At 35.3% G+C, this 27,256-nt stretch overlaps 1 protein-coding gene across 3 annotated transcripts in view; it reads left to right on the top strand.

Moving 5' to 3' along the window:
* Positions 1-16,903, top strand: part of LOC150085550 (choline transporter-like protein 1) — a 361,536-nt gene extending 344,633 nt beyond the window's left edge. For all 3 annotated transcript variants that reach the window (XM_090373336.1, XM_090373335.1, XM_090373334.1), the window contains exon 19: positions 16,420-16,903. In XM_090373336.1, the coding sequence (XP_090229462.1) occupies positions 16,420-16,494 (75 nt within the window). In that variant the 3' untranslated portion in view covers positions 16,495-16,903. The remainder of the gene's footprint in view (positions 1-16,419) is intronic.
* Positions 16,904-27,256: the final 10,353 nt, after the last annotated feature.

The raw sequence follows: 27,256 nt of genomic DNA, 5'->3' as shown, positions 1-27,256 counted from the left end.
AATTCTAAATGGGAAGCCTTCAGGGACTTAATCTTGGAGGCTACTAGGCTTTTCATTCCAACTAAGAAATACTCAAAGGTTTAGGCCTAAATGGATATCAGATGAATTAATGAGGCTCGTAGCCCGAGAAGAAAAATGTATGGAATGCATATAAATTATCAGGTGACACAGAAGCCCATGGGACATAAAATAGTCTATACTAAAGTCACAAAGGAGGTTAGGCAGGCGAAGGCAGATTCAGTTTTTTTTTTTTTTTTGTTTGGCTGATGCTGCATAAGCTTATACACTTGCTTTCTTGCATCACATGCCACTACTACTACTACTACAAGAAACCTTTGGCAAAGGATGCAAAGAAAAACAGCAAAGAGTTCTTTACTTATGTGAACTCTAGAAGGAAAGGGATGAATCAAATTGGACCACTTAACATAGATGGGTTGACAACTGATGATCATCTCAGGTAGCTGATAAACTGAATGAGTATTTTGCATCTACATTCACACAAGAGTAATTCAAGGAGGTGAATGCCATTAGTTTATCAAACTCTAATAGGGAGCTAAATGATTTTGTAATAACTGTGAGAAAAGTGGAGGAGCAATTATTGAAGTTAAACATAACTGAGGCACCTGGGGTGGACGGGATCTATCCAGTTATATTAAAGGAGGCAGCAAAGGAGGTAAGCAAACCCTTAGCCAAAATTATGAGAGTTTCCTTCGACTCAAGGGAGGTCCCATGGACTGAAGGTGTGCAAATTTATCACCAATTCACAAAGGGGTTCAAAAGGTGACACAAGTAACTATAAACCTGTTAGTTTAACTTGTGTTCCAAGGAAAATAATGGAGTCACTGGTTAAAGAAGCATTGCAGGATCGTCTAGACAAGACTGCAGTAATAGTTATGACACAGCATGGATTTGTTAAAGGGAGGTCTTGTCTGGCCAATTTGGTTGGATACTATGGTCACAAAGGAACTGGATGCAAAAATAAATTTTGATATCATATACTTGGATTTCAGGAAAGCTTTTAATACTGTTGTACATGGAAAACTGCTGTACAAATTGTAGCAGTATGACATTAAGGGTAAGTTGCTATAATGGATAAAGCGATGGTTGAGTGGGAGACGACAGAGAGTGGTAATAAATGGACACTGCTCTACTTGGACTAATGTTATTAGTGGAGTTCCCCAGGGTGCTGGGCAGGGCCTATTGTTGTTTTGTGAATTCATCAATGATATTTATGAAGGTATATCAGGCTTATTGTCCAAGATTGCAGATGATACAAAAGTTGGCAGTGTTGTTAACAACTGTAAAGACAGTATGCTACTCCTAGTGGATCTAGATAAATTGAGCAAATGGGCTGGCAAGTGGCAACTGAAGTTTAACATTGACAAATGCAAAGTACTGCATACGGGTAGCAATAACCCAAGAGAAATGTACCAACTGTGTGGTAGTACACTTAGGGAAGTGGAAAGTGCAAAAGACCTGGGGGGTAATTGTGCAGTCAGATATGAAGTTCCCTGAGCAGTGCAGATGGCCTGCCAGGGCAGGTCATGGAGTCTTGTCAATGATGTATAAGAATTTTGCTAGCAAAGACAGGGAGATGATTATCCCATTGTACAAGGCAATGGTCAGGCCACACCTTGAGTACTGTGTACAGGTCTGGAGGCCTCATTTTAGGAAGGATGTAGACTTGCCAGAACAAGTACAAAGAAGGGAAGCAAGATTGGTGAGGGGAACAAAGGAGTGCTCTTGCCAAGAAAGGCTTAAGTTCTGCAAATTGCAGTGCCTGGAGAGTAGGCATATGCAAGGTGATCTGATTAAGGTGTATAAGGCCTTGAATGGGTTGAGCAAGCTGAATGCTGATGGGATTCTTCCTCTTGCTCAGATTAAGAACCTCAAGGGGCATAGATTCAAATTGAGGAAAGATAGTTGTAGAAGGAAATTTACCTTTATCCATAGCAGTAAATTGCCTTTAATGCCACACTTACTGCCCTAATTTTTATAGCAGTTTTTATGTGCAACAGTTTCAAAAGCTTTTCTGAAATCTGAGTATATGATGTCAAAACATTTTTTTCATCCAGTTCCTTTGTACTGTGTTGTAGTATCCAGTTAGACTGGTCAGACAAGCTCACCTCTTACAAATCCATGCTGTGACTGCAATATAACTTGCATTCTTGTCTAGAAAGTTCTACATTACTGCTTTAACTAGTTGGCTCCATTATTTTCTCTGGACTTTTGAGATAGTCATATGGCACATGGATATGTTAAGCATGTATACTGCAAGGGGGATGTCAATCCTTCATTATCTGTTCATACAAATATAAAAAAAATTACATATATATATATATTTATCTTTAGAATGTACCAGGAATGCTAAATTTGGCTTTTTTGGATATTCTAAGTTAAACAGTGTCCAGTAGAGTTGTTTTAAACCACCCTGTATCTTTCTCCTTTAACTGCATGTTCATATCATGAATTATTTTGTAATATATAGGAATTGTCTCTGCTTTTGGCCCTAGATAATTGCCGCCTTTAATTAAGGCTGTATTAAATCCCATAAAATATTTTATCAGTACCTCTACTAAATGGTTAGATTGCACCATATTAACCACATCCAGCAGTCTCTTACAGCTACACCTCAAATTAATTTTTGGAATACTTATTCCCCCCTCTTCCCAAGGTAAAAATAAAAAATTTTGCACTATCTCTTGCCGTTTTCCTCCCCATAAAAACTGAAATGTTGCAACGGCAAATTATAATCACCATGTATAAGATTATAGGAAGAATTTCAGTTCTAGCAATGATGGATTTGTTCTCAAAAGAAAATTGTCCCACTTCCCATTCTTTTAAACTTTCCCATATTTTAGTGGTGAGCCCTCCTACAAGTAGCATGGGACTCTCTCTAAATGGAACTCCTAATATTTGAATCGATTTATCCGATTCCACTTCTCGTTGTGCTAAAGGCTGATGTACCCATTCCCCTAACAATTTAATCCTAGTTTTATCTTTGTTTATGTTTAGCCCTGACTTACCAAAATATCTAACGAGTGACATAAGTTCTTCCACCGCATAACTTGTACTGAGAAGGGTGGAAACATCATCCGCATACACCATACATTTACACTGCTCTGTCAGCCTTGGCAACAGTATCCCCTCAATGGCCTCAGTTCTGTCTATTCTTCCCAATAGTGGTTCCAGTGCTAACGTAAATAACAAAGGACTAAGCGGACATTCTTGCCTTACTTCCCTATCAATTTTAATGTTTTTCAAAATTTCTCCATTTATCAAAAGTCTTGTGCTACTAAGTGTATATAGATTTCTCAGGACTGTAAATAACTGAGATCCTATGTTCGTATCCTTAATCATAGAGAAAAGGTAGTTGTGGTCGATTCTATCAAAAGCCTTTTCTAGGTCAATTGCTACTAATGCTAAATTGTGACTCTTTCATTTCCGATATTCTAATATATCCTTTAATAGCCAAAAGTTATATTCTATCCACTTTCCCGGTATACCGTAACACTGTGTACTTCTGACTACCTGGGTTACGTTGCGTTTTAACTTAGCTGTCAAAATCTTTGCAAATATTTTGTAGTCACAATTAGCCAACATTATAGGTCTCCAGTTACCAATTTTCATTAAATCCCATCCATGCTTCAGAATGAAAGTAGTATAGACATTTAAAAAGCCTTCAGGTACAACCCCTTCCTGAAAAAATTTGCTAAAGATGGCTAGAAGAATAGGTGCTAACAAGTTAAAATTTTCTTATAAAATTCAACCCCCAAACCATCCAGTCCCAGTACACGTCGTAAACTACATGATTTTAGAGCCACAGTTAGATCCCCGATAATTATTTCCCTGTTCTATAATGCTTTTTGCCTGGGTGTGAATTGTCCAATCGTCCAAATGGAGTCATCTCTCTCTTTTTTCTGCAAAGCAAGCTCTTTTTCATAGTAATTTACAAAATGATTCATAATAGTGAGTGTTGTTGAATATGTGTTGTCATTGTCTTAAATTTCCCGAACTGTTTTGGCTAAATTATTTAGCCTTAGTCTTCTTTGGTAAAACGCAGCTGAAGGACTATCAGCCTCCCTAAACTTCAGCAGTATTTTTCGCACCTTTTCTTTCTCTTCTTCCAATATTATACCATCGATAACCGCTTGTACTTCTGCTGTTGCCCTTTTGTCCCCACACCGTTGGTAAATTCTTTTTTCTTGTAAGAGATCTTTCACTCTATTTCTGTATTGTTTGTTTTTTTCCTTAATTTTTGCATAATAAAATGATTTTGCACTTTCATTAATTTTTCCCCACATTTCCCACTCATTTCCACCTTGCTCTACTATCTTTTTAATAACTGTTGTAAAGTTCCAGTCCTCTCTCTCTCTCTCTCTCCAGAACTGCTGGGTTGAGCTTCCAATAGCCTTTTTTCCAGACTAACATTCGTAAATAAATCTCCCATCCACATTACTGCCATGTGATCTGAAACTGGTTGACCTCCTGCAAATCTCACATGCTGTATCATTGTTATCTTATCCTTTAACTATCTTGTTGCATAAGTGCGATCTATTCTAGTTTCTACATTATTAGCTATTCTGGTGGCCACTCGTTTCCCCGGATTTTTTTCCCTCCAGACGTCTACCAAGTCCCATTTAGTACAAACCTTGATTAATTCACTAATCCCCCCCTGTACCACGATGCAGTTTACCCCCCAGAATTTTGTCCATGATGGGGTTAGGAATGCAGTTCCAGTCCCCCACTATTACAACCAACTGCACCCCCCTCAAATAGTTGCCCAGTCCCTGAAACAGAGGCGCCTCCGTAGCCAGGTGGGCAGGAGCAGCAGTGCGTAGCACACACTTCTTGATTAGACCGGGGTTCGAGCCCGTGTCCACCAAATACAGAGGATGTGGAAAAGTCAGGGAATGACCACCGCATATCCCCGGAGCAATATGGCCTTAGTTGCTAATGCTCCTAAAAACCAAACAACAACAGCCTGAAACAGAGTAGTTTTTTCCTTTCTAAAGTGGAATTTGGACTATAGACACAGATTAGTCTAATTGTACGCCCTCCATAACTCCAATCCACTGCCACAACCCGACCTTCAGTATCCCTACCCGCCAGTCGTATAGTCCCTAAAATTGGAGGAACCACTACTATTCCCACCCCCTGCCGATCGAATCATCCCAAAGCTCCAAAATCCTAACAACCAGTATCTGTTTCGAAACTGCTGGATGTCTGCTAAACTTGCAAAGTGGGTTTCTTGTAGAAACCAAATTTTCACCCCCATGTTCATCATAATTTGCCATATCATCCTTTGTTTGTTAACTGCTCTCAGACTCTGTACATTTAACGATGTGCATGTTATTCCAGACATTATGAGCAGAACTTTACTAGAACTTCTGCTAAGATATTCCTATGTTCAGCATTTAATTTTAATTCTTTATTGGTGAGCAACGCAGTGAGATCTCCAACCGTCTTATTTCTAAAATTGGAAATAACGAAATCTCCCCAAGCGAACTGTATATTTATTACTTTACCTTCCTCATTTTCATTTCAAAGAAAAACCGGTTCTCCTCGAGTTTTAACAGTTTCTGCCAAGCTTCACCTATATTCTCTGTATTCTTTTGTGTTTCCTACTTTGACCATTCTATTCCTTCGTATTCCCTTGTTTGTATACCATCTGATCCCGAAAGCGTTTTGCAATCTTTCCTACTGCCTGACAAAATTGATACCTCTTCCCTCTCTATTTGTTTTGTTTCGGTCTCTTCTTGAATTTCCTCTGTTTCCCTTTTGATCTTTTAGTTTTACAGCTTATTTCTTCCTTTTCCCTCGGTTATGTACAGTTCATACTGTATTTTCTGCCTCCGTGTCCTCTATCAGTTCTGCGTGTTCCGACTATGCGCTACTATAGTTTATGCTCTCTCGGCATTAGGCATAGGTTTATCTTTTGGTGGCTCGCTCGCTTTCTACTGTCCTCCTCACCAGCAACTCTTTCGGCAAACGTGCATTCCGGGCACTGAACGAATTTATGAGTGGAAGCTCTGCATTTTTTACAATTATTAGGGCAGTTGGTCGTAATATGACCTGTGCCATTGCAATTAAAACAACATCTTTGGCATTCTGCTCCCAAATGGTCTTTACCTCCACACCTCAAACAAACTTTCTGAACCTCTGGGTAATTAATTAATTAATAACCTGTGACCCATCAAATCAATGATGTTTGGCACTGGCGTTTTCATGTCAATATGAATTTGCACCGTACCTGTTTCTACGCCTGGCTATTCCTCATATTCTTTCCTCTGAATCTTAACAACCTTACCAAACTTGTTAAAAAAGCTCTCGACAGGACTATTACACATTTCTAACAGAAACCTGTCAATAGTAACTACTTTGTGTATGTTACCAATTTGCACAGGTTTAATCATGATATTTCTAATAGAAAACCCTTTCAAAACCTTTTCTCTTGCCTCTACTGTTTTCAAGACTAACTGATATTTCTGCCTCGGTAATGGAGTTTATCCTTTTATCTCGTGAACCGAAACAGCCCGAGTCACTCCGTCATAACCTCTCTAATTGGACAAACCTCAGTAGTCTGAAACTCCACTGTCCTTTCTCTAAAAAAGAACTGTGCCATAATTAGTATCTGTTCATTAAGGAAAATGAATAAATACAAATCCCATGTCCTGCCTGACACTAGCAAAACGAAAAAAGAAAATACCTAACTTGGCAGAAATAAATTTCAAAGAAATGTAAAACAAAAGAAAAGCAGTCACTTACTACCCTTCTAAAGGAGGTTCCGCACAAGGGGGTTACCTCAGCTGGAAGGACCACCACTAACCTCTTGATACGATCGGGCACTTTCCTCAACCTTTAGAATGAGTAGAACACATCTGAAAGAAACAAATCACAAACAAGCCTCTTCTCTCAGACGATCGTTTCGAAGCTAGTTGGCTTTGTCATCAGTGAGTGGGCAGGTACCCTGGTAATGCAACATGCCATCACAGTTTCATAGTTATTTCCACAATATGTGAGATGCCAAATGGTGTATAAATAATAATGTATTAGAAGACGAAATGAACAAGGCATAATTTATTATGGGTTTAGGTAATTAACTATATAATATCGGTGTAGATACACCACAGCTTACCCATAAATTTGAACTACATATATAGTTGTAAAAGGCATCATTTTAATTGTATCTCATATTGTGGATGCCTTCACGAGATAGCTGGTATTGCACTACTTCAAATAAATAACGCTTCTCTAGTAGAGAAGACTACTGTTATCTACACCGATATTATATAGTTAATTACCTAAACCCATAAGAAATTATACCTTGTGCATTTCATCTTCTAATACAATTGATACCTATAGCACATTTATAAAGGACATGGCTTAAGGGAAAAACAAATACACATTAGGTTCCAAGGCATATGACTAATCCTAGCAGACTGAAAAATGTTTCTAATAACCTAAGAAAGAATATTTATTTTGCAGCCAAACAGTGCATGCAGAATTGGTTTGAATTGAATTGAATTGAATTGAATTAAATTAAGATTAATTAAAATTAAAGTAAACTCTGGGTGATGGAACTGAAACTTTTGCTATTTTATGGCTGAGAAAAGTAGATCTCCAGAGAGGACAGTACTGACCTGTGGTGGAGCTTTACAGATTGCATAAAGATGACGATAATCTTTATTTGTATATTTACCTTATAATATCTCCTCAGAGGCAGCACAGTTAGTAAAATCACTATCCTCCCCACATCGCATGGTAGAGGCCTGCGCCTGGCCCTCAGGCTGGGTAACAAGAAGGATGCTCGGGCTGGATGACACGAACGATGTCCGGGCTCAGTTCAGGTACAAATAATTGTAATGAATTGTTATTTCCAAACATTTCGGACTATTTCCTCCATATATATATTTTTTAAATAGTTTATTATGCATTTAAATTCTTAAAGGTTTTTTAGAAAAAAATGTGTGTGGGTTTAATTGATAGGTTTAATGATTCTTGAATTAGGGGGAGCCATAATTTCAAGTTATGTGGGATTGATTCGGGTACAAATAATCATAATGAATTGTTATTTCCAAACATTTCGGACTATTTCTTACATATATATATTTTTTAAAATATTTTGTTATGCACTTAAATTCTTATGAGGAGGAGTTGTTTAGACTGGATTGCAGGAAATTTTATTTTAGCCAGCGAGATACAAAATACTGGAATAAGTTACCTACGTGGCTGGTAGAGGCTGACAGTCTGGGGAAATTCAAAGGTCAGCTGGATAATTATCTAAGGGATGAAGGAAATGGCATAGCTTGTTTGTTATTTGGTTTTTAGGAGCATTACCAACTAAGGCCATATTGCTCCAGGGATATGCGGTGGTCATTCCCTGACCTTTCCGCATCCTCCGTATTTGGTGGTCACAGGCTCGAACCCCGGTCTAATCAAGAAGCATGCGCTACGCACTGCTGCTCCTGCCCACCTGGCTACGGAGGCGCCCCAAAGTGATGGGCATTGTGGTGACCCTGGTTGCCACAATGCCCACAGGTACTTTGTTCCTGATGACAATTCTTGGACGAATGTCCGTAGTTTAAGCGATTAAAAAAATCCTTGACACTATGCACAGACCAGCCTAAGTACACCTTAGCACCCAAACCCATAAGAATTTTTCTAATAATACCAGGCATTTCTATAATCCAGGGTAGGTTATTTTTATTCCGCGACCTGATTTTAAATCTAATTTTTACTGTGCGCTTAAATTCTTCTACTGTAATTCCATGATCAGACAAGTTTTTATTGTAAAGATCATCTAATAAGTCAGAGTCAGAGACATCTTTATTGATGTCATAAATTATTAACGTAGGATTGAGTTTCTTTGGTAGATCCACAGACAAATTTAATTATTTAAATTTATTACAGCTTTTAAGCTTATCTAGATTCTTTGATGTAGTTTCTATCAAAATACCTTTTTCACTGATCTAATTTTTAATTGTTTAAACTCTTAGATTTAAAGTTTTTTGAGACTTCCTGTCTCACTTCTTCACTAGTTTTGCAGGTATTATTCTGTCCTGCCCATACAATCACTATATGCTTTGGCATAAACCCTTTATCACCCGAGACCTGTGTGCCTATTTTAGAGGCAGTCACACTAGCAAAGCTAGGGGCCTGAACAGTCATAGATTGTTTTTTTCATCTATCCTCACTTTCAATTTCTCATTTTCTATTGTTAGGTCCAGCATCAACCTCTCCACTGAATTCCAGATTCGACTAACCTCTATAAGCATAGAAGAGGTAACATTTGCACCATCCCTCAAAACATCTAAAAGGTTATTTTTTAATGCAAAGATGAAGTCCGATGTTGAGGTATCAGCTGCAAGTACATTACCTCCTTGACTATTTACAGTGTTATTCAGCTCTCCTTGTGTTGAATGCAACGGTGAGAACTCCCGTCCCATTAAATCAGTGGTTTTCAACCTGGGTGCCACGGCACCTTAGGGTGCCATGTAATTTAGGTTTAAGTTACTTAAACTTATTATTATTTTTTAATTTATATGTTTATTTCATTATAAAAAGGTGTAAAGTATCTTTTTAATTTTGTGGTGATCTATAATTGATGCTTACTTAGCACCTCTATATAAAGAATAAAATTATATACTGTATATATATATATATATAATTTGTATTATATGAAATGTAATTTTTATAATTATATTATTATAATAAATATAATATAACATATTTTTTAATTATATATATATATATATATATATATATATATATATATATATATATATATATATATGGATATATACAGAGAGAGAGAATCGGATCTAACAGAAAATTGAGTAGGGGTGCTGCAAAATAAAATAAATTACTTAGGGGTGCCGTTATAAAAAAAAAAGGTTGAAACCACTGCATTAAATCAACAAATTTCTTGAACAGTTCCTGAAATTCGTTCAAGTTAGCCTCCAAAACATCGGGGGCAACAGTCAAGTCATCTGACATCAATGACTGAGAAATATTATCATCTGACATTTTTCTTAAGTTAGCAGTATCAAACAGTATATCAGAACAAAATAACCCAATAAAAATAAGTTTAAATCTGGTTGAAAACTTGTATGGTAATATAAAATCTTATGAAAATTCTGAAAAATAATAATTTTATATGGTTAACAAAAATATAAGAATCACTCTACTGGGCCTTACTGGGGGCTCTCCAGCAAGGGATAAAGATGTGCCCAAAAGTAGCCCAATTTGGTACTTGCAGGCTATATTAATAAAACACAGAAAAATCAATACTAAACCACTTTAAGCGTAACGTAGGGCCCCAACCAAGGACATATACATGGTGATTCACTACCAGTGCGACAAACTTGCAGGAGGTGTAGGGGGCACAAAGACTAATCGGAATCACATAGCATTGCATGGTCCGAAATGCCTTCATCATGCAGTAGAGGACGTTGAATGGGAGGTCGCGTGAACAGCAATCCCGCTGGAAGTCAGCATTTGCGAACCGTTTCTGTTGAAGGAACCAAGTAGCAAAAGTCTCCGGAGTGGATAATCCGCAGGCTCCAATGATTGGACACGTTGCAGATGGTATGAACTCATTTGGTTTGTTGACAGTATCCTCCATGCAGTGGATTGGGAAATACCCAATCGTTGGCCTATCGCTCGAGTACTTGTACTCGGTTTGCCTTCTGCAAGACATAGGCCATTCTCTTCATTGTCTGGCATCCTCATCATTTGCTCTCGATTCATGGTACCTCTCATCAAACAACCAGTCTCACGTAACCTTCTGTGCACACATGCGAAAATCGTATGATGAGGAGCACGCCTGTGCAGGAAATGTTCCTGGTACAAGCACAGAGCGGCATGCCTGTTACAGTTCGCAGCTCCATACGCGAGGTGCATGTCAGCCAGTTCAACGTTTGAATCTCGTACATCCTACTGCCTCGGGAACCGGTTCACAAATGCTGACTTCCAGCAGGATCGCTGTTCACGTGACCTCCCGTTCAACGTCCTCTACCGCATGATGAAGGCATTTTGGACCCTGCAATGCTATGTGATTCTGATTCGTCTTTGTGCCCCCTACACCTCCTGCAAGTTTGTCGCACTGGTAGTGAATCACCCTGTATACATTATATACACAATAATAACTATTATATTGAATATACATACTAAAAACCAATAATTTGTGAATTGCTGAAAATCTATTTTACAATCAGGTAATATGGCGATCTCCAACGATGTTTTCCGGCCTACTCAAAACCATTAGCAACAATGACAATTTATAGTAACACAGTAATCTAAATAGGGGCTTAGAGGGGAACAGGTATCCTGTGTGTTATCAGACACTCAGCCTAAAACACTGATGGATCCAATATCTCTCTATTACAAAAGATTTAGTAGAAGTCTGGTTGGCCTGCCTCCCTAAAATCCACTCATGCACACCTTCTTGATGGTAAGCCCTGTTACGTCACTTAGGTGGCAACGAACGTGTAGAGTGGTTCTCTTCAAGACGCCTGGTCAGCATGAAGAGGAAAAGACCAAACCCTCCAGCATATGAAAGCACGATGAAATAAATGGCCCTTAGTCCCCAGCAGCTTTCACTCTCCCTCTTACGGCAGCGAGAGGATCAGAGGGGAAGCAGAGGGTGCTAAGAATTTCTGGGTATGACCCGGCTGCCATGCACGGAAACTGAACTTGGCCTGTTATAATGTAAGAACACTCATCGGTGAAGACAGGATATTAGAGCTGGAAAAGGAATTAGAAAATGTGAATTGGAATATCATCAGTTTGGCTGAAACAAGAAGAAGAAATGAATCACTTATAAGTTTATCAAGTGGAAATCTGCTGTACACCAATGGAAACAGTGAAAGGAGTGAAGGTGGAGTTGGGTTTCTGGTCCATAAAGATTTTAAAAACAACATTTTGGAATTCAAAAGTACATCACCAATAGTGTCAAGACTAATACTCAAGATTTCTAAGAGATACAAGCTAAAGATTATAATGATTTATGCACCAACATCGAGCCATGATGATAAAGAGGTCGAAGAAATGTACACCGAAATTGAGAGTCTTCTAGATGAGCAGAAAACCCACTACACTATTATTATGGGAGACTTCAATGCTAAGGTTGGAAAAAGACAAAACAGCGCCTAAAGGGGAACTATAGGAAATTTTGGAATTGGTGAAAGAGGTGAGACTTGTGGAATTTGCAGAATCTCAAGAACTGTCAGTAATGAACACTTTTTTCAAGAAAAGGGTGAACAGAAAGTGGACATGGAAGAGTCCAAATGGATTAACTACTAATGAAATCGACTTCATCCTCACTAACAGAAGATATATTGTGAATGATGTTACCGTCCTGAATAAGGTAAATGTTGGAAGTGATCACAGAATGGTAAGATGTACACTTGATATAGATAAAGGAAAGGAAAAAACTGACTCGAGTAAATAATACAAAGGTCTTTGAGATAACAGAAGAGGAGAAAAAGCAGTATGTACTGGAACTTAAGAACAAGTATGAGCTTCTGCAGACTACTGAGAACCAAAATATCGACAAGGAATATTACAACTTTTTTAAAGTGATAAGGAAAAAGAAATCCAAAGAAGAAAAAATTAGTCAAGAAACACTTGTCATGATGAACCGAAGACGACAAATGAAAAGCAAGAAAAACACTGACAGGGAGAAAATTGAGTATACTGAGTTATGCAAAGCCATTAGAAAGAGACTCGGAGAGGACATAAGATTTAACACAAGAAAAGTAGAACAAGCATTAAGGGAAAACAAAGGATTTAAATCAGCAGCCATGAGCAGTAATACAGAAAGACAAATGATACTGAAACTGAAGAATAGCGATGGTGTACTTATAAACAGCAGAGAAGGCATGATTCAAATAGCAGAAGACTACTATAGAGAATTATACAAGGAGCAGGGGAATGATGCCAGCAGTGGGGAAGATGGATTGCAAAGTAGCAACGTATACGACATACCCAATATTCTTCCTGATGAGGTAGAACATGCATTGAAGAAAATGAAGAATCAAAGCCCCGGGGGAAGATGAAGTTACTGTAGAGTTGTTAAAATTGGGAGGAAGAGACATAACACAAAAACTGGCAAGGCTCTTCACAAAGTGCATTAGAAAAGGTGTGACGCCTAAGCAGTGGAATAATGCAATCATAGTTTTGCTGCGTAAGAAAGGAGATAAATCAGAAATTGGAAATTATATACCAATTAGCTTGCTATCCCACATCTACAAGTTGTTCACAAGGGTCATTACTAATAGATTAGAAAGAATACGTGATGAGAATCAACCGAAAGAGCAAGCTGGCTTTAGGACAGGATTCTCAACTATGGATCACCTTCACATAATATCACAGCTAATGGAGAAAGCAAATGAATATAAAACACCATTATGCCTAGCATTTGTGAATTATGAAAAGGCATTTGACTCCATACAGTATAAGGCAGTGTTTCGGGCACTGGAAAGACAAGGCATTGATACCCCATATATTATGATTTTGAAGAAAATGTATGAGAGTGTTACCTCCTTTATTAGACTAGACAAAGATAGTAGGAAATTTAAAATTGAGAAAGGAGTTCGACAAGGAGACACAATATCTCTGAAGCTGTTTACTGCTGCCCTTGAGGAAGCTTTCAGAAGATTAGACTGGTCGCAGAAAGGAGTCAATGTGAACGGAGAGTACCTAAACCATTTACGATTTGCAGATGACATTGTGGTCATAAGCCATGATCCCAAAGAATTAGAGGAAAATCTTAATCAGTTATGCACAGCTAGTAAGGATTTTGGACTAAACATGAATATGGCTAAAACAAAAGTAATGATGAACAAGTATACCACAGAAAGGGAAATAATGATTGAAGGAGCAGTAATTGAAAAGGTGGAGTCATATACTTATCTGGGACAAGTTATTAGCTGTAATAATGATAAATGGCTGGAAGTCAAGAGAAGAATAAATTTTGGATGGATAGCATTCAGGAAATATAGTCACATACTGAAGAGCAATATCCCAGTTTGTCTGAAACATAAAATAATGAACCAATGTATACTCCCCACCATGACTTATGGAAGTGAAACTTGGGCACTCACCAAAAGAATGGAAGAGAAGCTGAGAACTACACAGCGAAGAATGGAACGAATCATATTGGGAATCAGACTGTTAGATAAGAAGAGAAACACATGGATTAGGCAACAAACTCAAGTAAAGGACATTCTTATCAAAACTAAAGAACTAAAATGTTCTTGGGCAGGACACATAGCTCGAAGACATGATGACAGATGGACTAAGAAAATAACAGAATGGTATCCAAGAGGAGCTAGAAGAAAACCTGGAAGACAAAGGCGGAGATGGATAGATGAAATTCATCACTCTGTGGGTAGTAAATGCATGGCCAGTGCTCAAAACAGAAGGAACTGGAAAGTTGCTAGAGAGGCCTTTATCCTGCAGTGGATTGAAAATGGCTGATGATGATGAATCTAAATATCAGCACAGTGTATATGTATACTCTACTATATCTCCTCTCCAATATAAAAAGGCAAATGAGTGATGTCACTATCGAAGATGGCAGCCTACAGTAGCAATATTCCACCAAACTTTCCTGCCACGACACCATTACTGTCTGAATGGAGGAAGAAGACAAAATGTCTGCATATTTTCATGTCTTTATAGATTAAAAGGCAAGAGCTGAAAAATTGAAATAAATCCAAGCCAGCACAAAGAAGTAGTCAAAAAATATCGCTTGACTACGTGCAGCTGCCCAGCTCTCCAAAAATGAAACTATTTTCCTTCCCAATTAAGTATTTGGGTGGACACAAATTAAAATTAATTATATGAAAGCTGACAGTGTGGGAGACATATGGAAAGCCATAGCCACCATAACTGAAAAATACAAAGAATTCCAAAACAAAGGTCAGTTTTAGAAATCCATTACATCAAGAGCTATACCCCAACTGTCAACTTGAAACTAGGTCATTTTACTCACCAACACTTCACAAATAAGATAACCTTCTTTTGACTTGGGATGGCCAAGAACAGACAAAACAAACCAATTATCAGGGAGGTAACTTTTCAAGCTAAAGCACTGAACAAATGAGTCCACTAGTGGAGAGTTTCTTGTTGAGGGAAATGGACCATAATCTGCCAGGCTGGCCCAATGCAAGTTGGTAGATCAACCGTATTTAGCAGTCTGGGATTGAACCCCAGTCTACTCCAAGAGCGTGTAATACTACACTCCTACTCCTGACCACTCAGCTACGGAGGCCCAATTGAGTTAGCTAGTGCTAAATAATGCAAATAAAATGAAAAACTATCAGACAAACTTTTCATATGAAATGAAATTGAGCATTCTAAAAATAGCGGATTTGGGATCATGCTAGATTTACACTACATTTAGTGGTTTGGAGTGAGTATTACAATCTGTTATTGTAAATAATGTAAATACAGTATACATATAAGCTTCCATAATTTTAAAGGTAATTTTAGAGGGTTAGTTTTCTTGCATTTTCTTGATATATCCTGTTGTGTATTTATGTTTTATTGCATAATTTATGTATTTAAAGTTTATATTTAAAGGTTTATATATTTATGGTACATTTTATATTGTTATATAAAGAAATGGCATCTTAAAAGCAGTGAGAAACACTGGTCATGGCAAACATTTAAAATTATTCACGTTATCGCCTATGGATAAATCTGCCTTGCTTAGCGTTTTGTTTGTTTTTACATCCCTAAATAAAAAGCTTGGGATGCCTGTATTTATGTGGATTTACTTATACATTTAATTAATGTTACATTAACTAGTGAATAGCTATTAAGCACAGTTAGTTATATACTAAGATACCTAAACATGTCACTCTGTTATCACTTCATTATATTAAATTCTAATTCCTGAAAAGTTGTCAACAAGCAGTAGACTTGTGTAGATTATTATTTATGATGATCATAATCTGATGGAATTACACTTGTTCTATTGTGAATTTATCATAAAGCATTGAATGTCTGGATTACCTGTCTGAGAAAACTACATGTGGCAGCATCTTTTGATCAGTATGTTGAAAATTTTTTAGCCTTTTCAATGGATATTGCTTGGGATTGACAACAGCAGTTGTCCATCCCCAACCAGTGTTGGATCCAGTAGGCATACTGGGAGACATTTCTGTCTCCAGTTTAATTTTGCCAATTCCATAATATAGATACACTACTTTAACCATAAAAAAAAAAAAAATTAAAAACTCCTGAATTAGAAAGAGTACCCACTGCCTTTTTTTTTTGCCCTTCAGATGTTATAAAATCAAAATAAAAAAAAAACATATAGTAATAAATTTTCTACACTGTTTTTTTTTTTTTTTCTCCATTGCTAATTACTTATGTTATATGATATTGCTTATTACTTCTATGTAGGAATTTGTGGAAAAGAGCAAGAAAGCAGGTATGCAAAAGCTCAGGAAGCAAAAAGGAGTGACCCATGGTGCTTAAACTACTTTGTCTCCCAGACTTAAAGAATTCTGTGTGTGCTATCTAGTCACTCAGCAAGTTACCCAAAGAATGATAAAATGACTTTTCTAAAATTGATACTATCCCTGATAAAACGATTTTTCTAAAATTGATACTATCCTTGATAAAATAATTTTTCTAAAATCGATAATATCCTTCCTGAAAAAGGAAAAGGGGGGAAAAAAAGACCTGTTTCAGCCGTCCTCTGTATAAACCACATGAAGTTGAAATAGTCAGTGCTAAATGTGAATATTGTATAGCCATTCAACTTTGGCCACTTTTTTATAAGCTAAAGAAAATCTATTTGCCATTCTTCTATGATCTGATTGTTCAAAGATGATTCAAAAATTAATTTGTAAATCATAGTAATTATGTGCTGTCATTTATATTAAATATCAACACAGTGAGACTAATTGTGTGTATTAATTAAGTAAAGATCCATAGTTTAATACATTTTTAAAGAAATCCTTTCCTATTTTCGTGAAAGAAAGATTGCATAGATAATAAGTGTGATAATACAATCAAATGCATATACAGTATTATCAAGTGCACATAAGCAAATAAAATAATCTCAGGCTTTGTATAGTAGATGCAGGTGCTCATAACGTGAATTTAATAAGCAAGAATGGAGATATTTATATGAGACTGATAAATACTAGTCTTTAGATGAATAAGCAAGTCATATGTCAAATATTACTGTATAATGATAGAGCTTGTGATGTAAAAAAAAAAAAAAAAAAAAGTACAAAATGTGATGTATAAAGTTATTCTGTTGAGCTGTGTATTGTAAATATTGTCTGTCATCATACGATGTGATGTGCCTTTTGAGACTGCATTCTTTTGCTATATAAAACTCAAAATTTTTGATACAATATATAATTATACTTCTTCTAAGATAACTTATTTATACACAAGCTATGTTTAGACAACATATCTATAAAAGTTCCATTTATTATTAATGGCCATTTCCCGTTAGGTAGAGTGTTAAGAGAAATGTATATAAAATTTTCTTTATATAATAAATTCATATTTGTAGTTGTAATAATTTTTTTGGATTTGTTATTATAATAACATCATTTGACCAAAGAACAACACAATTGAAGTTTAAGTGTTTAGATGCTTTATTACACTGTGGAAAAATACTTATTTATATTTCTCTGTAGCCCACATAATTGGAGTTTTTCCCCGTACAATCATCCTTCTGCCAATCTCACCATTTGAGTTTCCAATCAAATGGTGAGAATGGTCTTACAATTGCTTATACAGTGGCATTATGACCCTCCATATCTCCACAGGACAGAGTTCATTAAATCATTGATAGGACATCACGGGCTTTCCTGGCCACCTGTTTACACTGCTTAGAAAACTTCATATCTGCTTATTGTAACTCCCAGATCCCTTTTCTCCTCCACTGTTTTTAATTCAACCCCACCAAGTGTATAATTTATTTGCGGGTTGCTATTCCCCAAGTGTAAAGACCTGTGAACAGATCTCTGGATCTGTATCATTGCTATTATTGTTTGAAACAGAAAGGTCCATTTTGCAAATGCAGAATAATGACAGGAGTTACATCAGGTGTCATTTCATTTAAAATTAGTATTTCATCCAGTTAAAACCAAACTTCTTTGCCACTTCTGAATTTAGAAATTTTCCTAAACAAGAAACAAGTGTGATCTATAACCATAGGAAGATTGTGTCCTACAAAAAATGAAGTGAAGAGACTGCTTTTATAACATTCAAATCAACTCATATTTCTTGTTGCCTTCTATAGTTGAAAATATGTTTTGCAGACTTCTGAAGAATTCCACCATATGGAAGTCTTCAGAATGCAAACCATCTTCCTTTTTCTGACCTTTATAGAGGAATACACAAGTACAGTAGGACCTCAATTATTCACTCTTCTATTAACTAGAGTTTCTGTTAACCAAGTTGGCTAGCCAAAGTGAAAGAAAAATTGCCAGGATGTGTAATTTCTGTATATGTATTATACAGTAAATCTATGAAAGGGTGGTACAGTATAAACATCTAAATTATTTATACATCAGAGTGCAGCCACTGGACTCTTAATTAATACTCAAACTGGAAAATACAAATGCTGGCTTTTGGATACCAAAATAATGCATCTGCTCAAACTTTAATTGATAGTAACCATCTTAATATTTCCACATTTTAAAACTTTTTTTGTATATAAGAACTGGAATATGTTGTGCATAATGCAACAGTGCAATATATCCTTAGATACTAATAAGCTATATAAATAAAGTAGCATAATATAAAAAAGTAAACATAGCCAGTGCAGTTGGAACTATGTTTTTAAGCAACAACAACTGAGAGTAAGATAAAAAAAAAATTGTGTATACTGTGTATAACGCACATTTTAAATAGACACACTATTGTACTGTATTTTGTTTAAAAATAATGCTTTTGAAATTACTCTGTACATACTTTTTATTGAAATTACTATATCTAATAAATACCATACAATAATAAAAGAATCAAACACCTATTTAAAAAAAGTCAGGCATCTATTGTCTAAGACTTCTGTCAGTCTGTCCCATTCACCTTGGATAATAAATGTTCTCCCCAGTAGAACAATGATTATCCAAGTATTCTTATATGCATATTTAAAGTAATCTTGATCTAGTTGCCCAGCACTGCTGTTTGTATGCAAACCAGCAAAAAAAAACACTTAAGAAGCAACTAAACTGATTGTTTACAAGAACAAACAAAATGAAAAAGAAAGAAATTAGACTGTGTGCATGCTTTCTCCACATATCTAGAGAACATACATGGGAAATGTGTGTGTAGTGACAGCAGGAAAGCAAGCTAAAACCAACTGGTCGTGTGTTCTCAGTATATCTTCAAAGCAGTGTTTTATCCAGTTTGTTCCATTGAATTACTATTTTCATTATGCTTTAATAACTGTTCTTTGCCTTTGAAAAAGGTATTATTGTTAGTTATATGGTGCAAGGAAGCCTGAGGCTTATGTTGCACCAGCCAAAAAAAAAATTTGAGTTACCCTGAGAGAGAGAGAGAGAGAGAGAGAGAGAGAGAGAGAGAGAGGGGTCAGATGTACAAGGGAATCACCAAGAAAGAGAAGAATGATATAAAGATTGGTAAAGCTTTCTGAATTCTGAGCCTTCTCATTACTAATCACTGATTAGTAATGAGAAGGCTCAGAAGAGGAGGAAAGTGGCCATGTCACTTTCAGTCGACATTTAAAAATTAATTAAATTTTTTTTTTACCCCCATCTATGTGGGGGCTCCTGCCCTCACACCCCCGGATTTTTTAACTTTTCGAAATTATACTGCAACCGATTATTATACCGCAACCACGTGACATTTATTAGAGACCGATTATTATACCGCAACCACGTGACATCAAAACACTATTAACACGTGTGGCACAAGATGACACACACAACTAACACGGCGCGGCACAAGGTGACACACTGCGTGTCAGTTGTGATCGTCTAGACATCATTGCCTCCGCCCACTGGGTGGAGCCAGCTGCCTTCTTTCACTTCATTCTCATTGGCTGTAACCGATACTGAATCTCGACCTAAAGATTTTACTGTATTATCCAAACAACATAAATATATTAATCGTGACCTTGGTAGAAAACAATACTAACTTGATTGAAATTCATAAAAAAAAAAATAAAAAAAAAAACAGTAGCCTATCATAAAATTCTAAAAAACAGACTTTTCATAAATTTTACGAAAAATTCATAAAATTTTCCAGTATGCGCAATACCAGATTTAAAAAAAAAAAAAAGAAAATTGTAATGTGAGTGACACAAGGAATTTTTCCATACTAACTTTTATATGAATATGACTACACAAGGTGTGATCAAAAAGTTCAGCAGGGACTTTGTCTTGAAATTGTGGCATTGTAGCATGTCGTGACTTGTTGCAACATGTCCAATGACTCATCTGGATACAGTAATGGATGAATTGCTCATTTATCTATAATCAGTTGAATCAAGTGTACATTGAATAGAAAGTGTAGTTTTCATTGCATTTTAAAATGGCTGATTTTATTGAGCAACAAACTTGCATCAAATTTTGTTCCATATTAGGAAAATGTGCAACAGAAACCATAAAAATGTTAAAAACAGCTTTCAGAGTTGCTATCTCACAGCTTTTCAATGATACTATTTGTTGTCTGAAGACTTTCAGTGATTCACAAAATTTAAAGAGGGTTGCTTGTCTGACCAAGATGATCCTCAGTCTGGTCACCCTTTAATAATTCAATTGTCCATGACCTGATCAGGAATGATGGATGTTTAACTATCTATGAAGTGATAGTGGAACTGATATTTCTTATAGGATATGTCCATCAATTTTAACATGAGATTTGGGAATATGATGCATTTCAGCCAAGTTTGTGCTTTATATCCTTACTGATGATCACAGAGAGTGGTGAGTTTTTGCATATCAGGATGTTTATCAAAAAAGAAAGCAGTGTGACCTACAACCATAAGAAGACTATGTTCTACAAAAAATGAAGCAAAAAGACTGTGCTAATGCTGATCGACACTTTGTTTCTTTCATCATTACTGGTGACATATGAGTTTATGGCTATGACCTCAAAACAACAACCCAGGCTTCTCAATGAAACTTTTCCAAAGTTCAAAACAACCAAGACCATCTCAATTAAAAGGTAAAGATCATGCTTATATTTTTTGAATAAAAGGGAATCGTTCATTATGAATTTGTTCCATATGATCAAAAAGTGAATTGTGAATATTACAAAACAGTTCTATGGTAATTGCCAATGCTGTTCAGAGAATCCGGCCAGAAAAGTGGAATTCAGGGAATTAATGCATCATGAAAATGTCTCTACACACTTGGCATTTTCCAGTTAAGAATTTCTTGCAAAGCACTTCATCACTGTGGTCCTCTATCCACCATTCTCACAGGATTTTTCTCCCTGTGATTTTTTTTTTTTTTTTTTTGCTTCCCAAGCTTAAAGCCCTTTTGAAAGGTTGCAGATTTGCAATAACAGGAAATTATTTAGAGCACAACACAGGAACTATTAATAATTCCAAAAGAAGCTTATCAGGGATGCTTCCAGAAGTTGAAGAAGCATTGGAATCTGAGTGCATATAGTGTCAAATACTAGTTCAATTCCCAAACTTTTTGATCACATTTTGTATAAATATTTAAAATTATTTTTGTCCTGATCAATAATACTATAAGCACCATAAAAATAGATTCATAATGATGCAATTATTTTAAAATTAAATTGTAACATCGTCCCACACTTAGAATGCTACATTTTCCATTTGCATGGAAAATTATTTTCTATACAAACAGAAAAAATATGCTAAAATAATACCATTTTCAAAAATTCACATTCAATGAAATAAATGGCAATCTAAATATAAACAATTCTGGACCACATTATTATATCTCACAAAATCAGGAGGAATTGGCTTCTCAGAAAAAAACTATTACTAACTTCTAATATTAGCTATGGCCATTATCATTCCATAGGAAACGCTTCACAACATGAGGTGTCTGACAATAATAAACAATTTTAAAATGTTTATTGTTTGGCAGAAATTCAGTTATGTTACTAAATTGCTTCACTCACATAACTTGATTGACTTTAAAATTTACTTTGTCTAAACACAGGCAAAGGTCATGCTATCATAACCACATCTGTTATACACTTACATTTCTGAGTTGTAACTAGAAGACTGATTAGCTTTTCACTGAGAGTTTCTTTCATAAGTAGCCCTCCATTAAAGCAAAATTATACTTTTTCAAGATGGGACACCATCTTGATGAAAAAAATATGAAAATAGCAAAACAAAACATCAGGCTATTCTTAAAGCACTCAAAATATTTTTGTGAAAGGAAAAGATGTGATTTATTGAAAGTTGATGAGAGTACTAAGGTTACAGATTATGTTTATAAAAGTAATTGGATGTACTAGAGCCCATAATATGGTCTACACAGACATAAATGTAGGATTCCAGGTATACAGATTATTCACTAGAGAACCATAATTGAAAGTTTGTCATTTTTTTCAATGTCACTTAAAATTTTGAATTGATCCATCCCATACTGCAGTAACTATATATCAATTTGCAATTAAAATAAACCACTAGGTTTGAGCACCTGTTTTTCTGTAATGAGAAAGATTATTGTTCCCACATCTGGGGTGGTGCCCCCAAAACCTCTCTCAGGCTTCTTGATTCCATTCAGAAGAGGGCAGTTAGGTTAATTAATGATTCATCTCTAACAGTCTCTCCACTTGCTGTCTCATAGATGTACTGTTTTTGCTGCATACCTCTTCTACAGATACTTCCGTGGGCACTGTTCTTCTGAATTGGCTTCTGTAATTCCCACTCTCTCTCTCTTTCAAAACAGTCCTAAGACGTGCCGCCACCAGCCAACATCCATTTACTGTCCAACTTCAAACCCACAGAATCAACTTTTCATCTTCCTCATTTATTCATTCAACTGCCGTTTTCTAGAACAACCTTCCTTCATACGTATTTCCTGAAAATTACAATCTACAGAAGTTCAAGTCCAATGTCAACAAATATCTTCTTTCGTCTTCTCAACCTCCAACCCATGCATGGTACTAAGTACTATAGGTTCTAATACCTCTCGTGTTTGGGGTTTGCATAAAAAAAAAAAATTTGGTTATCTTTGCTAAATGCAATTATATATATATATAAATGTAGATTGTCATTTATAATTTTTTCCAAATTCATTTTTCTGATTTCCAAATAATTTCACTGACAACTGATGAAGCTGTTAGAAAATATAGTTCTTTCCACTATTATTTTATATTTTTGAATGATATATTTTTATGAAAAAATAAGTTAATACAAAAACTATTATAAAGTATTTTATTACACATCTTCTATACAGAGTGAACATGATTAAAACAGATCACAAAACATGCTCTCGTTATTTGATTTGTAAAATGTTTGATATTGTTCTCTTTAGGAAATGCACTTGAATTTAATATACAGTTGTGTATAGAGTTTGATAAGACATAGTTATATTTCATTCTTGCGGCTACACTAAAGAATTAATGAGAAGGAAAGTTCAGCATCAGTATACACAAATATATCATTTCTTTAAATATTTACATATCACCAAGAACACATCTTCAGAGCAGATTTTGATTCCCTCAAATTTTTTTGGATTAAAAAAAAAAAAAAAAACTCATATTATACATAAAACAGGGGTCAGTAACCTTTTTTTCTCATTTATTATATAGCTGTAAAAATCTTTGCATGTGTCACTTGGAGAGGTGTATCTGAAATAATTAAGAAATAACCCCCCCTACAACATTAAAGCTGTTTAAGCATTCTAGAATACAGAAAGAAGCAGTTCAAATATATACATATTAATATTGTAAGAAAGTAGTAATTTTTTTTGTTGTAAATTAATAAATTTATTAATTTAATTTTTTATAAAAAAACATTAGAAAATGTTAATGGAATCTTACTTCAAAACATTTGAACATAAATTAATAATACTCAACCAAACCTGCTATGTATAAAAAAAGCAATATATGCCTACTTTACTTAGACTCTAAACTGAGTGCACATGTATTTTATGCACAAAAAAATGATTCAGCACTGGATAGATATGAGGAGTGGTCAAAAAGTTCTGAGAATGGAGTATTTTTAAAAGATACAGGTACAAAATTCTGGTTTTTGTTTTTTTTTTTTTTTAATGTATTCATTTTCAATACATTATTATTGTATTTAATCTGCAAAAAGTTTAATCCTTCAAAAAAAATTCTTCAGGTTGGGCATAAAACCAGGTTCCACAGCTGCTTTTAGTTCTTCTTCATTTTTAAAAGCATTCCACAAAGATGAAAAGTCCCAGTATGGGGAGGAAGAGAGATTTAATTGTTCAAATTTTAGCTGTGCAACCCAGGATTTGTGTACAGGTGCATCGTCATGGAGAAGCAAACCTGGTTAACCCAACAACATTCCTAATCTTTTTTCCCAAATTGCAGCTTTTAACTTTGGCACAAGGCTACCATAATATTCTCCTGATATTATTGATTTAGATGCAAGGTAATCAATTAACAGCAATCTTCGTGTCTCAGAAAATTTGAGCCAATATTTTTTTCAGCAAATAGTTAAGTCTCAAGCTGCGAAAGAGATTATTAGACTATGTGTATTTTAGTGCAATTGCATCATTTATACACAGCTAATTATAGATTAGCAAATTTGCAATAGCGGCATCGTTTAAGTTGCATCTCATATTGTGAATACCTTCACGACAAGTTGCCAAGACATTGCACTACTTCGAATAAGTAACGCTTCACCCGAAGGAGAAGACTGTTGTTACTTATTCTCAGTGGATACCACCACCCAGACGTCACCGTTTCAGGGCTATTTGTCCCTTCTTCAGTGGGTGGGTAGGTACCCAAGTGATGTAATGATTGTTTTGTCATCATTACATCACTTGGGTACCTACCCACCCACCGAAGAAGGGCCAAATAGCCCTGAAACGGTGACGTCTGGGTGGTGGTATCCACTGAGAATAAGTAACAACAGTCTTCTCCTTCGGGTATAGCGTTACTTATTCGAAGTAGTGCAATGTCTTGGCAACTTGTCGTGAAGGTATTCACAATATGAGATGCAACTTAAACGATGCCGCTATTGCAAATTTGCTAATCTATAATTAGCTGTGTATAAATAATGCAATTGCACTAAAATACACATCAAATAGTTAAGTTCGAAACGTTTTAGGTTGGAGATCCCTTGTGCTTCCACTGAATGCTTTGTAATTTGGATTCAAAATCATAAAAATGCAGCCAAGTTTGAACACCAATCACCAAACAGGATAAAAATCATTCTAGATTACCAAGAATTAATTTTAAATTCCATTTTTAAGATGCCATCCTCCGATGTCTGTCATGAATGGAAAAGTTTCTGGGAGCCCATCTTGCACAAACTTTGGACATTTCCAAATGCTCACATATTGTTAAAAATGTTCCGATGGGAAATGATAGGTACTTTTTCAAGTTCAGAAACTTTAATTCTTCTGTTTTCTAAATTTTTTTCTTTGACAATGGCAATTGTTTCAGAATTGACTGCTTCAGATAACCAACCAGACCCTGGATTATCCTCAACCGACTCCCATCCTCTTTTGAACTCTGCTGATTATCTTGCAATAGGCATAACTGGGAAATTTAAAGAAATTTAGCATTTATGTGTTGATTAAAAATCTGATTACTGAACAACCCTCGATTTGCTGTGTGTTCATTCTTCTTCAACCTATTAACATAAAAAATTAAATTTTAGAAACTGCATAAGACAACTTACCATTTTTTCATGTTATTTTGTAAGACAATAAGCTATCAAAATAACTCGTCTATAATTTATTAATACATTTTATATACCCTGTTCTCAGAAGTTTTTGTCTTTCCCACATAGGAAATGTGATAACATATAACAGAAAATGTCATACCACTAGTGTGCTGCAGAAAATCTTTCAGCATGCCACCTGGTGGCAAGAATGCATAGAGCTGCTGATGCCTAACAGAATATATAACTGTTAGTGCCAACTCAAAAGTGGCAGGTTCAAAGAATTAATATTTTGGAATTTTTGTAGACCAGCAAATTTAACAATATTAAAAGTCTCACATACTGTATTGTAAAAAACATTGACATGTGTCCTTTTTACTATAACAGACTTGCAAACTTTTATAACGCAAATATCTTCACATTTATTTGCTTTGCTATTGCACTACTACAAATTACCAGCAATTTCCTATTAAGAGCTATTAAGTGCCTTTATTTATAGCAAGATGATACTATAAGTTACATTACTGGTGCACGTTCAAAATTAAATCTCATTGGAGTTAAATTATAAATTAAATTTTTGCAATCTCATTGGAGGGCAGAAAGACTGGCACTGAATCTGTTCAAATTTTACAAAACATTTCTTACATAGTTAAAAATTTTAACTTCCACTATAAAGTGGAAGTATAAAATTTTATAGAGCCCTTCTATCTGTTGTTAATAATAAAACTCCAGCAAGCATATTATTATATATATTTAGTTTTGCTAGATACATACAATCAGAATAGACAACCCTTATTATTAAAACTACTTTTAAATCTTGTATTTAAAAAATACATGGCAATATATATTAAATCTATAAAAACTGACAAAATCTTATGTAAAAAATAAGGTATTATTTGGCCCCTACTCAAGAAGTTTGTATTTCTTCACTGTTCTCCCACTTTCTCTCTCTGATACTATCCTTCAGAAGATTTTTGTATTAAATATTCTTTTAGATGTCAGTAATTCCCCCCCCTCCTGCTACTAGATGCTATTTAATTTTTTTTTTTTTAAATATTTTCTTCAATTAAGCACAAACAGAATAAGACTTACATTAACGGCAAAAATATAAGCTTAATATATATTTGTTAAACATTCATCATTGATTAATGTTGGATGGTGTTTCTTGGAACTTTGTTTTTTCAAAACTTCCATTCCTATTACAATAATTTGATTAATTTTATAATCCAGAAAATTTTTTGTCATTAAGCAATTCTATTGATCTTACTTGGATGTACAAAGTAGGAGAACATCAAGAGACACATCATTTAATATCATAGCAACTTACTAAATGGAAAACCTCATTATCACAGATTTTTAAAAATGTATTTATTTTATTTTATTTTATTTTATTTATTTATTATTTATTATTTATTTTTTTTTTTTGGTAAAAGGCACACAGCAACC

Source organism: Mastigoproctus giganteus, chromosome 5, assembly GCF_048544385.1.
Source record: "Mastigoproctus giganteus isolate SK-2022 chromosome 5, ASM4854438v1, whole genome shotgun sequence".
Classification (NCBI taxonomy): domain Eukaryota; kingdom Metazoa; phylum Arthropoda; class Arachnida; order Uropygi; family Thelyphonidae; genus Mastigoproctus; species Mastigoproctus giganteus.
Note: the sequence above shows the minus strand (reverse complement) of the source record. Positions and strands in the feature narration are given on the sequence as shown.